The sequence below is a fragment of the Xyrauchen texanus genome, chromosome 27 (assembly GCF_025860055.1).
Source record: "Xyrauchen texanus isolate HMW12.3.18 chromosome 27, RBS_HiC_50CHRs, whole genome shotgun sequence".
Classification (NCBI taxonomy): domain Eukaryota; kingdom Metazoa; phylum Chordata; class Actinopteri; order Cypriniformes; family Catostomidae; genus Xyrauchen; species Xyrauchen texanus.
Window position 1 is genome coordinate 2,736,715 of NC_068302.1, and position 16,608 is coordinate 2,753,322.

The 16,608-nt window shown below is 40.8% G+C and overlaps 1 protein-coding gene across 1 annotated transcript in view; it reads right to left on the bottom strand.

The window, feature by feature from the left end:
• The window catches only part of LOC127620707 (periphilin-1-like), a 45,915-nt gene that overhangs the window by 21,679 nt on the left and 7,628 nt on the right, over positions 1–16,608 (bottom strand). The window contains exon 2 of the mRNA XM_052093904.1: positions 8,249–8,340. Within this exon, the coding sequence (XP_051949864.1) occupies positions 8,249–8,339 (91 nt within the window). The 5' untranslated portion in view covers position 8,340. The remainder of the gene's footprint in view (positions 1–8,248; positions 8,341–16,608) is intronic.

Here is a 16,608-nt window from a genome sequence, read left to right on the forward strand (position 1 = left end):
AGGGAACTGGCGTGCTCGCCGTGTACTGCGGAAATGCGGACGCCCCTGAAGGGGGGCGGGAGCCGGGCAAACTGAATTGCATAACCGAGTCGAATGGTCCGGTGCAGCCAGCGTGATGCGTTGGGAAGCTAAAGCCACGCTTCCCAGCTCTGGCGCTTAGGGGCACCAAAGGGACGCAGTATTTTGGACGTACCGGCGGGCCTCGCAGCGGGCGGAACAGGTAATGCAGCATCGGGCGGCTTCGTTGCGGCCTGAGGCTGAGGTGCTGAGAATAGACTCAAAGCACTTACCTTGCTCCGCGCGCCCGGCAGGGGGCGGGTTCTTGACTGAGGAGGATGTCTGATGTTGGCGTCCTCTGGACTCGTCTGAACCGGCCAGCTGGGGGACAGTCGTGGGCAGGCGGAAGGCGGGATCGCCACGTCCGGTGTACCGGGACTGTTGTGATCTGAAAGCACATTGCCGTGAGAACGGCATTTGCGGGCCAGGTGACCCAGAGGCAAAGGAAATAGCTCTTTTATTGAGAATGTGGGTACCACAGCCCCGTCAGGGGTGTGGCAAATGAAAAAACAAAGGATTCTCCTCCCGGCCCTCCACCGGGGGACGGAGCGGTCTTACCACCTCCGGAGCTAACGTCTTCGGCTCTGGGTCGGCTGTCTCAGGAACGCTTGGGAGCCTTCCGGGTCCTGGAGTTCCTGCAGCACATCAGGATCAGGTCCACCCCCGTGCATGTTTCTGAGAGCTTTGGCCTGGTGGACTTGCAGGAGGGCCATTGCATGCAGGGCGGAGGCAGCGCGTCCAGCCGTAGTGTAGGCCTCGCGTTAGCGAGGATGTTGTCCTACAGGGCTTGGATGGGAGTACGGGCTGATCCCGCCAGGAGGTAGGGCTACCGGGCATAGATGGTGCGCAACTGCCCTATCAACCTGGGGAATCGCGTCGTACCCGTGGCGCTCTCCGCCGTCGAGGGTGGAGAGAGTGGAGCGGGTGGCACCTAGACGAGCGGAGAGCGGGGCTCTCCACATAGACATCAGCTCATCATGCACCTCCGGGAAGAAAGGGACCGGGGGAATGCGAGGCCGAGAACGGCGCGCTGCCCCCAGGAACCAATCATCCAACCAAGAAGGCTGTGGGGAGGATGGAGGGTTCCAGTCCAACCCCACGCTCAAGGCGGCCCGGGCAAGCATGTCGGACATCTGAGCGTCGGCCTCAGCCTGGGCCTGCTGGCCCGAAGGCGGCAGTCCAGGGGAGTCCTCAGCATCAGACACCGCACTCTCCGATGCAGGGGGCGGGATATGCAAATACCGACTGCCAACTCCCATTGGCCCTTTTCAATAAGATCAGAGGTGAATATCGGCGCTCAAGAGAGACCCCTAGTGTCGCTTCTCCGACACAACGTGGAGAGAGCGACAGAAGGGGAAGGTGCACTAACAGACTTTTAAAAGAATAAATGCAGTACAGAGGCAACATAAATGTATTTTCACAAGAATCACAATTGCAGGAAACAATTTCTCTAGAATTCTGAATGCTGATTTTCATGCACAGCAGACAAGAAAGCAAGACACGCACTGATTGTGATTAAAACAGCAAAGTTTAAGGCACTTTTAATCTGCAGTCTGTTTTGCTTATCAGGGTTATATTCACAATATAAAGTTAATGTAATGGCAGCACTTCTGACACCTATCACAACTAAATCAGACCAGAAAACGTAAATTTCAAGGCCAGGTACAGTATGAATCCAAAGACATCTGGGTTCATTTTCACTAATCCAAAAACTAAAAATTACAAGTGACAGTAAATAATAATTTTTACTTGTCCGAAAGAAAAGCTTAATATCAAGCCCTGAAAATGGAAATTGCTGAACAAGTTTTACATAAATTAATGAATCCTATATATGGCATCCAACCTGTGAAAACACATATAAACCCACTGCGGCTCACCTGTGCTGGTGAGTTCATTGTGTTCTCTGGCAGCTGTGGAAGAGCTCTTGTCTCTGAGCTTCAGCAGCTGTTTTGGGCTGCGCTCTCTTCTCGGCTGAAGTTTGGAGCGCTGGCCCGCGTGATATTTCTGATACTTCAATACAAAACCTGGACAACGCAAAAAGCGCTCATCCACAGTCCTGAAAAACCTAAAGGGAAGAAGATTTTTAATGATAGTAATCTTTGATTTAATACCCACTTCATTGGGGGCCTGGGTAAAGACGCTGACTACCACCCTTGGAGTCGCAAGTTTGAATTCAGGGCATACTGAGTGACCAAATTGGCCCGGTTGCAATGGTGGGTAGAGTCACGTTGGGGTAACCTCCTCGTGGTCGCTATAATGTGGTTCTCGCTCTCGGTGGGGCGAATAGTGGGAAGCCTCCACACTTGCTATGTCTCCACGGTAACACGCTCAACAAGCCACTTGATAAGGTGCATGGATTGACGTCTCAGACGTGGAGGCAACTGAGATTCGTCCTCTGCCATCCAGATTGAGGAGAGTCACTACAGCACCAGGAGGACTTAGAGCACACTGGGAATTGGGCATTCCAAATTGGGGAGAAAAAGGGAGACATTTTTTCTTTTTAAATACCTGCTTCATTGCATGGCTATATAGGCCCATTTCTACTTTTGCGACAAACCTTCACCATGGCCTGACATGCACCTCTTCAAAAATAGAACCATGCGACAAAGCCGACCTAGACACCATGATTCCAACGATGCTGAAAACACGGACGATATCACGGAATCCTGTAATAAAACAGAAGTAACTAAAGAATGCGGAATATTATGAAATTTGACATATTTGGGATGCAATTAATGTATGTTTGCACTATTAAATTAAAATCATGTTTTAGTGTGATGATTAAACCACAAAAGGCTGAGATTTAATCAAATAAATATACAGTCTCTGTGTGCTGTGCACTTCAAAGTGAATATGTGAAGCTGGCCACTCATACACATCATGAGCATCACGCAGTCATTTCCTGTGAAGCTCGCAGCACATGCAGACTATATATTTATATAATTAATTTGCAGGCCATAACTGTATAGTGAACTGCTTATCCGGAGGTGAGAAACTGTCGTCAAAAACACACCAACTGACAGGGCTTCATTCGGTTTTACGCAAAAAATAAAAGCTCAATTTAACTAAAACAATAAATTGAGTGAAATTGAAAAAATTATGACATAAATATATTACTACTTTATAACTAAATTTAATATTTAATGTAGTAGTAATAATAATATTTATAATTATTAATAGCATATCAATAACATTTACATTATATTTAAGCAATATCTCACAAGCAAGTTTGCTTTAGCACTGAATAAATGTTTTCATCAATGCTTTCATTACTACTGCGATACTCTGTTGTGCAGCACTGCACTTAACAAAAGAAATTACCTTGTATTTGGGTTAGTTTTAATGGGGAGCATCTGATGTTTTTAGATTCTGTTTATGCTTCATGAAGTTTCAAGCGAAAGTGTGGCAAAAATACTAATCTGTCTACAAATTAAAAACTGTACTTTTTTCTTTAGACTTTTGCTCAGTATATATTTGGTATGTCAGGGAAACATTTAAATTCTACTCGAGACCTTTCTGATCTGTATGATGTTTTGACCGCATGTTTGACAGTATGGTGTACAGTCAATGATAATTTTTCAAAAGTTAGGAAAACTAAACACTTCAACTGTTCAGAGCTGGTTATATTGCCTATATGCATTGTAAATTAACCAGCATTAAGTGAGTAGTACTATATTAATTAATTTGATGATTACATTTTTTCCTGCTCTGCACAGAGAAGCCAAATATGGCAACATATGTATTTATCATTATTTAAGCAACTCTAGAGCAAGCAAACATATAGTACATGCCTGAAGACATGTATTATAATTCATCTCAAAATGTTTACATACTTTGATTAACTCCTTTTTAATGCTACAATAATTTAATATATACTCTTGAATCCATAAATTACATTGCTTTTGTTTATTTATGAAATTTCAGAAATGAAGGCATTTTCTCTCAATACACTAATAGCACATTGGTTGTGTACTCACAGAACGACACAGAAAAAAACGCAAAACTATAAATGTAAACCACAGCGTTGGCCACTCCATGGAGCCTTCGGCATAGGTTTGACAGAAGTATAAACTGGCCTTTAACCTATCAAAAATCACTGAAAGAAAGACATCAAAATGTGGGAAGCAGTGGCGGATTTAGGCATGGGCGACATGGGCAGTCACCCAGGGCGGCACGAGGTGGCGACTTTGGGGGCGTTCTCATTTAGAATCACATTTTCATAGGTTAATAATATTGATAATAAATGATTCAATGGTTAACTCATGCACAAACACCATGCAGTATGTGTCCATTAAAAACAATAAAGAATTAGCAATGTTGTGTGTGAGCATGAAGACCTACAGAGGACTGTATAAGACACCACTCAGAGTAGCACGTTATTTTTACATTAACATATTAACATAACATATTACATTAACATACCAGGAAAGTGTCATTGTCATAGACATTACAATAATTAATACAAACACCTTTTAATCTTTATACTAGTCTATTTTTGCTGGATTATTCCATAAATGATGAATTATGACATTTCATGATTTTGATTCAAGTGTGAACAAGTACCTTTACTAAGCATTATAACATGTGAATAAAAAATTGGCTCTTTGGCAGGTATTGCACGAAAGTCGCCTTTTTTATTAATGTTGTTATAACTGCACATAAATGATTTATAATGTATTTGTAGATGAGTTATTAATCATCAACGAACCCCTTTATAAGCCCTTTACAAAGGGAATGTAAATGTAAAGTGTTACCATATTATTTAGCCTCCTAGTTGCCATTAAAAAATATATTTTTTATATTAGGCACAACACAGCTGTGTTGACTGTTTATTTTGAATTTCAGCCATCCACTTGGTTTGGCAATTAATAAAGAATCCACAAACCCATCTAGAGACCAATACTGTAGATACCTGCAATGGTGATTGCTCAAAATTTAAAAAGGCATTATAGGTTATACCGGGCTTAGCTGTCCCAGGGAAGTTGTCACAAGGGCTATATCTCAATAACTAAAAGATTTGTGCATTTTCTCTAGCAGTGGCTTTGCATTACTTTCTGATTCACATACACTTTTAAAACCACAGGACTTCACATATTGCACTATTATACAATATTCAATATATTGGTGGTCTGTATACCCACAGACCACCCTCACAAAAAATCTCGCAAGTTTCATTCTCATTATTTTCACATGCAAATGAGCTTGCGAGTCACTGCAAATGTTTGCCAGAAGTTTGCATCTCTTCACCAGTAGTGGTGACTCTGCAGCAAACCTTTGGCGACAATGAAGAGTTTGCAGCAAATTTTATTTGCATGTGAAATTAATGAGTGTCGAATCTGCGGCAAGTTTGCCAGAACTCTCGATTTTTGTAAGGGTGCCCAAAGTCTGTATAATAACCAACTGATGCATTTTGCCCACAAAGCTGGAAAAAAATCGAATGATGCAAGAAATATGCTAATCTGATTGGCTGGTTTGATGGAACTACTGTGAGTAAAGAAGTTCTTAATCAGTTTGCCTGGAACCCGCCAGGCTTTAGGGGATAAAATAATCACAGGATTTGCAAAAGTTTGCCAGTTTAGTGACAAACTTTAAGGAAATTAGTAGCAAGTAAATTGGATATTCATGAGCAGAGCTACATATTCTGCTTTGTTTTCTTAGATATGTCTTTGAAATAGTCTGTACTGAAGCTTTTTGTTTTGTTCTTAGAGGGCTTTCACACTAGGCACGTTTGCTGCGGTCCGGTTCTGAGTGCAATTGTTCCCGGTGGCCCCCGCAGCATTGGTCTGGTTTCACACTCACTTGATTCTATTGAACCCCGGTCCATTGGTGTACATCTTACTTCATCACAAACACGCATGGTGAACACAACGCGACTCGTTTTTTTGTTATTTTGGTGCCATTATGCACAGCAGAGTGAATGACAACTGTGTATATGTGCACTTCATGGCGTAACTCATCAGATGTCCAGAGGAAGGCGGCTTGCTGCTGCTCGCTAACGGCATTTTTGAGGATACAGCTGATTGCAAGGAATACATTTGCTTCTTTGTTTACACAGCACACTTACTCACGCTCGTGTCCAAGGTGAAGTTATCGTCACTGTCATCTCCTATTATACACTATATTTATAAAATAATAGTGTTTATATATAGTATTTATAAGGTGTATAGATAGACAGACAGTATTTATAGTGTTGACTGTACTTGCATGTCATTGTGGTGTCATTAATATTTGGGACATTCAGGAATGTGTGGATCCTCGTGTGTTGTCGAAACTAACATCGTCATCGGCTACAGTGCATGCGCAGGTTACTTCACTTCCAAAACGAGTGTGCACCCGAGTCCAAGTTGCTTTCACATTCACGTGAATCGTGCTACAGTTCCATTGCAACCGAACTCAGACCACCTCCTACAGGTACTCTTGGGTTCGGTACCGTGGTAATGTTAATGTGTTGTCAAATAAAGTGCAACCAAAATAAAAATTTAAATGAGTCATCAATTACATCAATCGATGTGTCAGGATCATGTCACAAGAGTCTGCATTGTATATTGTTCTTTTTGTCAGGGGCCCAGTTGTTCGTACATTGATTACTGAGTTATCTGGTTTTCATTGTTGATTATTTGTCTTGATCCTGGTTTCTTGCTGTCACGAACCCCGCTCCCTCGCTCCGCCCCCTCGAGCTTCCTCGCTCGTTTTGCTCCCTCGGGCTACCACGCCCGTTTTGCTCGCTCGAGCTTGCACGCTCGTTTTTGCTCCTACGAGCTCACACGCTCGTACACTATCTCCCCCCTTGGGCTCGTATGCTCGCTCTCATTCACTAGATTATTAGTGTCACGCGCACTCGTTCCATACCATTGGATCATTAGTTTCACCTGTACTTGTCTCATCACCTGTCATTGTTTACACCTGCACTCGCCCCTATATATATCACAACCCTTTCGTCTCACTCGGGTTGGTTATTGTGTTTAGTTTCCCGTGTCTTTGCCCCCTGCTAGTCTCGTCTAGTTTTGCTCTCCTCTTGTTTACCCCTTAGCTTGCCAACTCTAGTGCTCCCCTAGCTCCCCTGTTTAGTATCTCGTTGCTTTCATTCTGATTACCCCGGCTTTGACCCCACGCCTTCCTCGACCTCTCTCTTTGGATTTGCCCCCCTTGTATATATCTTGATTCCCCAGCTCCGACATCACGCCCCCCTTTGACGACGCTTCACTGGATTTCCCCTTGTCTGTACTTTTGCCTGCCTGCAATAAAACGCAGTTTTGACTTACATTGAGACTGTCTCTTGTGCGGGTTACACTTGCGTTCTATTGAAGAACATCTCGGAGTTGCTGTCATGGCAAAAACAGGATTAGATTGTGCCTTTATTAGCAGATGTGATACTGAAAGTCTGCCCCAGCCACTGCATTATTCTTAGTCTTTTTGAAGAAGAGGTGAAAATAATTGTATTATAATAATAGGTACAGCCCATTTTACTCATTTAGAGGTACCACTTTAGTCGTGAGGGAGTAATCTACTTCATACATTTTTACGAGTTTTATGTTTGGAACCATTTTTCGTGCATTTACTTCAAAGCAGTCTGTCTGCATTTATATTTGTTTTTAGCACCTTCTACAGCTCAAGACTAAATAATTTCTGCATTTGAGCCATTAGAAACGTACATCTTACATAAAAATTTAAAAAGCTATTGTTGCCTTGTGCATTTGTAAAGTTTGTGTAGGTAAGTACATTGAAAGAATAATAAAACACACACACACATATATATATATATATATATATGTGTGTGTGTTTTATATATATATATATATATATATATATATATATATATATATATATATATATATATATATATATATATATATATATATATAGTTGAAGTCAGAAGTTTACATACACCAAGATGCAAAGCAGCAGAAGTGGTGTAGTAACAGCTCATTCCAGCCATTGTGTGGTGAGTCTAAATATATTTCTTGCATGCCTCAATGTTACTAACAACAAATAGGCAGATATGGATTTTGGGTTATGAAAGAATATTATTTCATGTTATTACACTTTTTGTCTCACAAATAATGCATAACTCCAACCTTGAGCTAATATACATTATGATGTAATGTTTGACAAAAACCTCTTGTCATAAATAAACCATGGCTTGATCCTTTAGCTGTATTCAGCCTGGATATTGATTTTGTCTTATTCTTACCGTGGACGAAAGTATTTCCCCCCAAACCTTGGTCGAAAAGGGCGAGTGTTCCGTGAAGGACTCCTCTTTCTGTGAATAGGCGGTTTTTCATTCTAAAAAAATAAAAATAAACTGTTTTGTATTCAATCCAAAGATACAGTGCAAGAACTCAAATATAACTGACAGTTAGATAGAACAAAATTAACCTGATTACTTATTTTTTGTAACATTTTAAAGATTCGGAGAAACTGGAGCTAGTTGTCACACAGGGAAATTGTCACAAATTCAAAAAGTCAAAATATTGGTTTCAAACACCTGATTCAAAACTTTCAGTCTTTTTTATTTCAGTCTTAAACTGTAAATTTAAACTTAAATTTTTGATCATTACATCCTCCAAACTAAAATTCCAGTACTATCATATTTTTGCCAAAGCTCTTGGGTTAACAATTAAACACACGAAAAGTACACTGGAATACATGAACACTCTGGGGTCGACGGACACAGCGGCGCGTCCTGCTGGATTTTTTTCGTCATTACAATAAAATTCTCCATCATTTTGGGGCATACAGATAAGTGTAAGACATCATTAAAGACTATAAATGGTCTACTTTTATTTGTGTACACTCACAATAACAACAACAACTTGTGCTTTTGTAAAATAAAGAAAATAAAAAGGTTGAGCTGTCAGCAGTCTCTGTGTTCACGAGCATATTTCAGAAACACGTCACAAAAATGAACTGAAACTCCGCAAATACTTATCACACAAACATGAAACATATGTCTAAAGAAAGCTTAAAATGTCTACTTTTAAATAAAATAATTCAAATTTAAAACAAATATTCTCTTGCAATGTAATCTGTATGAAACAAAATTCTGTACAATTTCTCCTGGCTCAGCTAATTATCCCTAACGTGATCACACCCACGAGCAGAGGGCGCTCTTGATAATGTGCTGAGGCAATCAATGCAAATGGTAAACGCCCACGACTGTGCCTTAAAAACATCAAGTTCATTAACTTTTCTGCGTGTTTGGAAGATCGCACGATACACAGGCATGGAAACTCCTGGATAGTGACGGAGATTTAACATTTTCATCAGAAGAAAAGAATCTGATGAACGTTTTCATTTTGAAGAGAGACTTGATCCAGCCGAGGATACAATTTCGGACGAGTAAGTCATTTAGTTTTACTTACATATTAGCTGACATGCTATTTTATATAAACATGTACATATTTTACTAGTGGGACTGTTTCCAGACTTGCCAGCGAGGATTCTGAGTATTGAAATTTGAAATTGTCGTGGAAAATCACAAAGAACTTCTCTAAGATGCAAGAAAACTCTCAGAGTCTTGAGTTCCAGATGCCAAAGTTGTAGTTTATTGAACCAACAAACTTGAGACCGGTCAGCTATCCGTTCTGACTACATCATCTTAAGTTCTCAGTTATATACCTTTTGTTATCTTTTTACCCACTATCTCTGACCAATGAGGTCACTGCCCTTGTCTTTTCCTTCACCACCAATATGTTTTATGTCCTTCGTTAATTAAATATTGGTGGAAAATCTCTCACCTATCTATTTTTAAAAAACATATATCTTCCATATGCAGCTGGCAACTTCTCATATCTTGGGCATATGTCACAGTTTATGCAAAGGGCACATTGATTTAGAATCACTTGTGTAAGAGACAAACAGTCTTTCCTCATACCTTTTACCTTTCACCTACATTCCAGTGTACCCTCATAATGAGGCGGCTTTGTTTGCTCATACACCATATTATTTGATTAATGAAAGAAAATACATGCTTTAAAGATATACATAATACATTCAACTCATTAAAGCAACACACCATGTCAGAAATATATCATATAAGAGATACATAACTTAAAGGTATTCATCATGTAAGAAATACATCATGTATTTTAATGAGACACACCATATATTTTAAAGATATAGTCAGCATATAACTAATTAAAAGAAATACATAAAAGATATATGTCAGAATACAACTAATTAAAAGAAACATATCATGCCTTCAAAGATTGAGAGATTTTAACTAGTGTTTATGATGCCTCATTATCATCAACAAAGCTTGTGCTTGCAAATATGTGTTCGGGTGTAAATGTGTCAAATGTGATGTTACAGTTTTTCTCAATTGCTTAAACACTATAACCAGGCTTTTGAACTAAAATTTCAAAACCATAATGCCATTTATCAAAAAGCACACCCATTTCACTAAACTATAAACACTATTCCCTGTTTTGACACGAGTCAGAATTATTGAACTGTCACTGCAAAACTCTACACACAAATCCCTTAATATTTCATTGCCTCGACCATGTGATCATTTAGAAAGCACTAGCATTCAATATTGTTCACTCAAGTCAGCATAGTTTCAGCTCAATTAGCACACAATTACCCAGGTGAAAACGCTAAGAGTCACAATTTAACACACATCAATCAGCCCTTTCAAGATACATAAAAGTGCCAGTTCATTCGAGTTTTGGAACAATGGATCCACAAAGAAATGAAGGAAGAGGTCGAGGAGGGAGCGGAAGAGGACGTGGTGAAGGAGGAGGAAGAGAATGTGGTGAAGGAGGAGGGAGAGAAAGAGGACGTGGTGAAGGAGGAGGAAGAGGACGTGGTGAAGGAGGAGGGAGTGGAAGAGGACATGGTGAAGGAGGAGGAAGAGGACGTGGTGAAGGAGGAGGGAGAGGAAGAGGACGTGGTGAAGGAGGAGGGAGAGGAGGAAGAAGAGGAAGAGGAGGACATGGTGAAGGACGAGGTAGACGAGGTGGAGGTGGTGGTGGAGGAGGAGGTTGGAAGGGCAAGGAGACAAGCAGTCTCGGATGAAATTAGAGCCACTTTAGTTGATCATGTCCTTGTTCATGGCATGACTATGAGGGAGGCTGGGCAACGAGTACAGCCTAATTTGAGTCGCTTCACTAATTGAGTCGCCTCCATCAACAGAACTTTCAGGGAGGAAAACAGTAGGTGTACTTACAGTAAGACTGCTCTGTACAGTAACTCCGTGCTTTAACATCACATCTACTGTTGCACTATATAATATGTACTACTGTAATAAAGAAATGCATCAAATTGCCTCGCATACAGATAGTTTCAGTATGTTTCCATTTTTTCCTGTAAAATGATGTGTGAGAGTCACAGTAATGAGTGCTTCTATTTTTTTAGGACACAGAGACGACCACCTGGTGGAGGCAGGCTAAGGCTTTTGTCGGAGGAGCAAGAGAGGGAGCTTGTAAACATGGTCATTGCCAATAATGTAATCCGCCTGCAAGAGATTCAAAGGAGAGTGATTGAGGATAATAATCATTTTCGAGGAATAAATGCCATCAGCCTCTCCACAATTGACAGCATCCTCCGATAGCACCAGTTCCGGATGAAACAGGTATACCGCGTCCCTTTTGAATGAAACTCTGACAGAGTGAAAGACCAACGAGTGGAATATGTTCAGGTATGAATTTTGATATCGCATGAAGTATTGTGTACCATCAGAGTATAGCAGTTTATGCTGCCATTTGTGCCCTCCTGAACTGTGCTTCAGCATAGTGATTTACTCTACTGTGTTTCATGTGTTTTGCAGAGAATCTTTGAGAGTGAAGGCTCCCCATGAAATTATCTTTGTGGATGAGGCTGGTTTCAACCTGACCAAAAGAAGGAGAAGGGGGAGGAACATAATTGGCCATCGGGCTATTGTAAATGTCCCTGGTCAGCGTGGAGGGAATGTCACAATGTGCGCAGCCATCAGCCAACGAGGGGTACTCCACCGCCATGCCATTTTAGGACCCTATAACACTATGCTCCTCCTTGCTTTCCTTGACGGTCTAAGAGAGCATATGTTCCAGTTGGACCACAGGGAACCAGCACAACCAGACCATCCTCACTACGTTGTTGTTTGGGATAACGTCAGCTTCCATTGCGCTGCTCTGGTTCGAGACTGGTTTACCAATAACCTGAGATTTTCAAACATCTTTCTGCCTGCATACTCTCCCTTTCTAAACCCAGTAGAGGAGTTTTTTCCGGCATGGCGGTGGAAAGTGTATGATCGAGAACCTTATATGCGTGTTCACCTCCTCCAGGCCATGGAAGAAGCCTGCCTAGATGTATCAGTAGATGCATGCCAGGAGTGGATCAGGCATGCAAGAGGATTTTACCCCCGCTGCCTGGCTAGGGCTAATATAGCCTGTGATGTGGATGAGATTCTCTGGCCTGACCCAGACCATAGACAGGAGGCTGAGGCGGAATAATCTTCTTTTTTTTTCTTTTTTTTTTGTGTTGTACTGTGTAGTACAGTGGCACACTGAAGAAGGCACACGCCGAAACGTGTCTGTGCAAAATAAACAATATATGCATAGTGCGGCCTCTTTTTCCATTCAGAATAAAAATGTGCCAATGTATCCATTGGTTGTGTCTTTTGTTCATCATGTGAAAAGGTTTGTGAGGAGGGGAACCACAAGTAACATAACTTACCAGTTTTGGAAATGTTGTTTTGAATTTATTGCGCCAGTGTGTTAGACTATGTTGTAGTGTGTGCTATTTTGAGGGCTTGTGTGTCCTGTCTGAGGGCAAAGTTTGGTTTTTCAGCAAGAGTGAATGGTTTTGAGTGTAGAGCTTCATTTTGACCTGAAAATAGGTTGTTTGGGAAACTGGGTGAGACGTTATGGATTTGTGTTTACTGTTTTGAGAATACGAGGCATAGTTTCAAGAAACGTGTTTAAGCAATCGAGAAAAACTGTAATATGCCCATATTAGAAAATGATTTCTGAAGGATCATGTGACACTGAAGACTGCAATAATGATGTTAAAAATTCATCTTTGATCACAAGTTGCATTTTACAATATATTAAAATAGAAAACGGTTCTTTAAAAGAGTTCACAATATCTCTATTTTATTGTATTTTGGATCAAATATATGCAGTCTTGGTGAGCAGAAGAGACTTCTTTTAACCGGTAGTGTAGGTCTAAAATTAAGTAAAGTCTTTATGTAAAGAAAATTTATAGTCAGATTACTTCTTTTAACTTAAAAATTGATTTTGATCATTAAGTCTCCTCAGATTCATTCTCTTTCTGTCACATTCCTCAGTGATAGGCCCAGGGGAGGGGGGCCTTTTTCTCCTCAGGCGTGAATTATTATTAATATTCATGATCATTCAGGCCTTTTCGTACATCACCTTTCTAACAAAAGTGTGTTACAGAAGTTAAATTACTATATTGTTTTGTATGAATGAGTGATCAGGATGATTTTCACATAATTTTGTAGCAAAACCTTATTTTCTCAAAAATACAAACATGTACACACATGTTGCTCACATATTATTGTAGCCCAGTTTGTGCTGAATACAGTGTTATAAGACTTTAGCCATTAATATGTTTTTAAGCAACTGAAAAATGCACAAATGTCAAGGCATGTCAAAACTTCTCCAGGGCCCAAAACACCCTCAGACCCCAGAGGGTTAAGGCAAGGGTCAACTATAATGAAGTAAGGTTGAACAGTGTTCATGGACAGTAAGCATATTTTCTCACGCCAAGTTTCAATTGACAGAGAACTGTGGCAGATCACTGAAATCAGTTAAAAAATAATTAGGGGCCGAGCACCGAAAGGTGTAGGCACCTGTTGTATCCTTTTATGTTCTTCTTATTATTCTCTTGAAGTTTACGGCAGCCCATAGAACCATACATAAGTAAGTTGTGAAATTTGGCACACCGATTCAGAACACTCTCAAACTTATCTGACACAAATTTGAGGTATCTAACCCAAACTCTCTGGTGCCACTAACTGTTCAAAGTTGCACACACGTTTCAGTCTATAACCTAGAAACAAAGTAATTTTTTCCTCTGATTCCTTTTAGGCTGCATCATTTTGAAGCTCTGCCAAAATGGACAAAACACTTTAGCATAGAAACTTAGTTTCTTAGTTCACCTAGTGGTAAAGAAATATGAATGTAGTGAGTCTTAGAACTTCTGAATGGTTTTGCTTAAAATCATGAGACTGTGTCTTTGGTGCCATGTCCTGAAGGTACACAAAATGGAGTGCAAATTTGCATATTTTCCATTAAATTCAACCCAAATTATTATCAAAGGACATTGATTATTTACTTTAGCATCCTTTATTCTTGATGAATGGAAAAACCTTGGTAGCTTTTGTGTGTACTGTCTGCAACCTGAACCGCATCGATGTGCCCCATGTTTGATGCCTGTGACATGGTGCTTCCCATCGGTGTGTGACAGCCTTAAGGAGGTAGCATATTAAAAAAATGAAGAGGAGCTGGACATAATATATCCAGCAGAATATAAATCTAACAAAAGATAAGAAGATGGAAGAGATGATCCTAAGAGATAACCCAGAGATGCTGCTGTTTGATTACAGGGGACCAGAACCCAACAGAGTCAGGTGTTTTCTGCTATTCTTCACTGATCAGCCAGGCACAGCACTCTCATAACTGCCATGAACTGCAGCAGAAAAGTTGGCATCAGTAAAGATAGACAAGTCACTCTGACAAAGAGACAAAACAGACTATAAACTTGTATCACAATGGTACAGTCATGGTCCAGGGGTCTGAACCCAGCCTTAATGAATTCAAGAAGAATTTCATGGACTTTAAAATGGAGGTTCAGATGTTTAAGAAAGATCCTAAGGTGAAGAGACATGTAAAGTCCTACAAAATAACAGCTACAAAAACTGACCTCAGCTCGAGCTCCCCTGTAAACACCCTGTCTCTCCTGCATCTCCAAAGATCAAGGCCTTGAGAGACAATATTACTGAGCTGGAGCAGGACTACTTCATATTTAATGAAAAAACTACCAACAGCCTATGCCAGCTCCAAAACCAGACCAAGCACCTCAGCATACAACAACTTCAACAGCTATGCTGTCTCCTCCAGACAGCTGGAGGAGAACAACCAGGAGCTGCGAGATGAGCTGAGGAGGATGAGAGAGGAGCTGATCAAGAGAGATCAACAATTGCAATATGCTGGAGAAACACCTGGAGGAGATGAGACAACAGTTACACAAGCACTGAACACATCACAACCACATAACTACAGCAATAGTGTAAAAGCACAGAAACACTCAACATCTCAAACATAACACAACACTAGCTGTGTGTCAACACACAAACACACACCATCCCATCCATCCCATGCAGCCCCACAGGTTTCTCAGGTCTCTCAAGCTTCTCAGAACTCCAAGAGAAAAGACATCAGCACCAGACAGATATCCACAGACCACAGCAACACTTATCTACTGCAACAGAGAAGAGACAACACAGCCTCATCATCCTCTGTGATTCTAACAGCAACCACCTCGACCAGAGATGACTGTTTCCAGGGAGAAATGTGAAGAAATTCTGGTGTCCAACCTCTCACTCTGCTATAAAGAAGTTGAATTGGGTGCACCCTCACACAACATACTACATACTGGGACAAATGAACTCAGTACCAGGAGAGTAGACTTCGCCAAAGCTCTCATCAGTGTGGTGAAAACAGCTAGAGGGATCTACCCCAGTGCCACAAATCCCTTAATATTTTCATGAGCTGAGTTATCAGCTCTACACTTCTGCCTCGCAGAGATGTTCCACTAAACATCATCAATGACATCAATGCAAAGATAGCTAATGTGTGTGCTCTCATGCGGAATGTACACGTAGCAAAGCATTGGCACATCATTAGCATCTATAAGGCCGTTTCCGCATTCATCAAGAGGGCATGACAATATTTGCTTAAACAATCAAAGATGCTGCACTGAAAAGAGAATAACACAACCCCTGATCGTGAGCAATGGGTAATAATCCCAGCACACAGACAGACAGCTGTAGTGTCAGGAAGAGGTATTACAGACACAAGCGACTTTAGCTACAGTGGTTTATATGTTTACCGCACAGATACATACGGTATAATGCAGTAAACAATGCTATAGAATTGGTGTCATTACGTAGTTTGTCCAGCATAGCATACTCCAACTCCACTGTTTACAGTACTGATGGTGGTTCTGTAGACAGTGCGGTGTTAAATGGTGCAGAGTTGAGCGGTGTCTTCACGGTAAGTTGCTAACTAGTTTGTGAAATATATACTGGAATGTTAATAAACAATGACCCCATAATTTTCCCTTTTCAATATATCTAATATAACGCTAACCCTGTCCCACGTTTGTTATGCTTGCAAGCTATAGTTTGTCAGAGCATCTTTTTGCAGCTCAGCAGACAACGGTTCTGTGATGGATTGTGTCTGTTGAGTGTTGATTTCACACTACTTTGTTACCTAGTTGGTGAGACACAATTCTGGTCCATCTTTTACTCTCCATGACAATGAGCCTATAGTTAACTAGCTAACCATGTAGCTACTTTCATTGATTGTCAGCTGAGTGGAA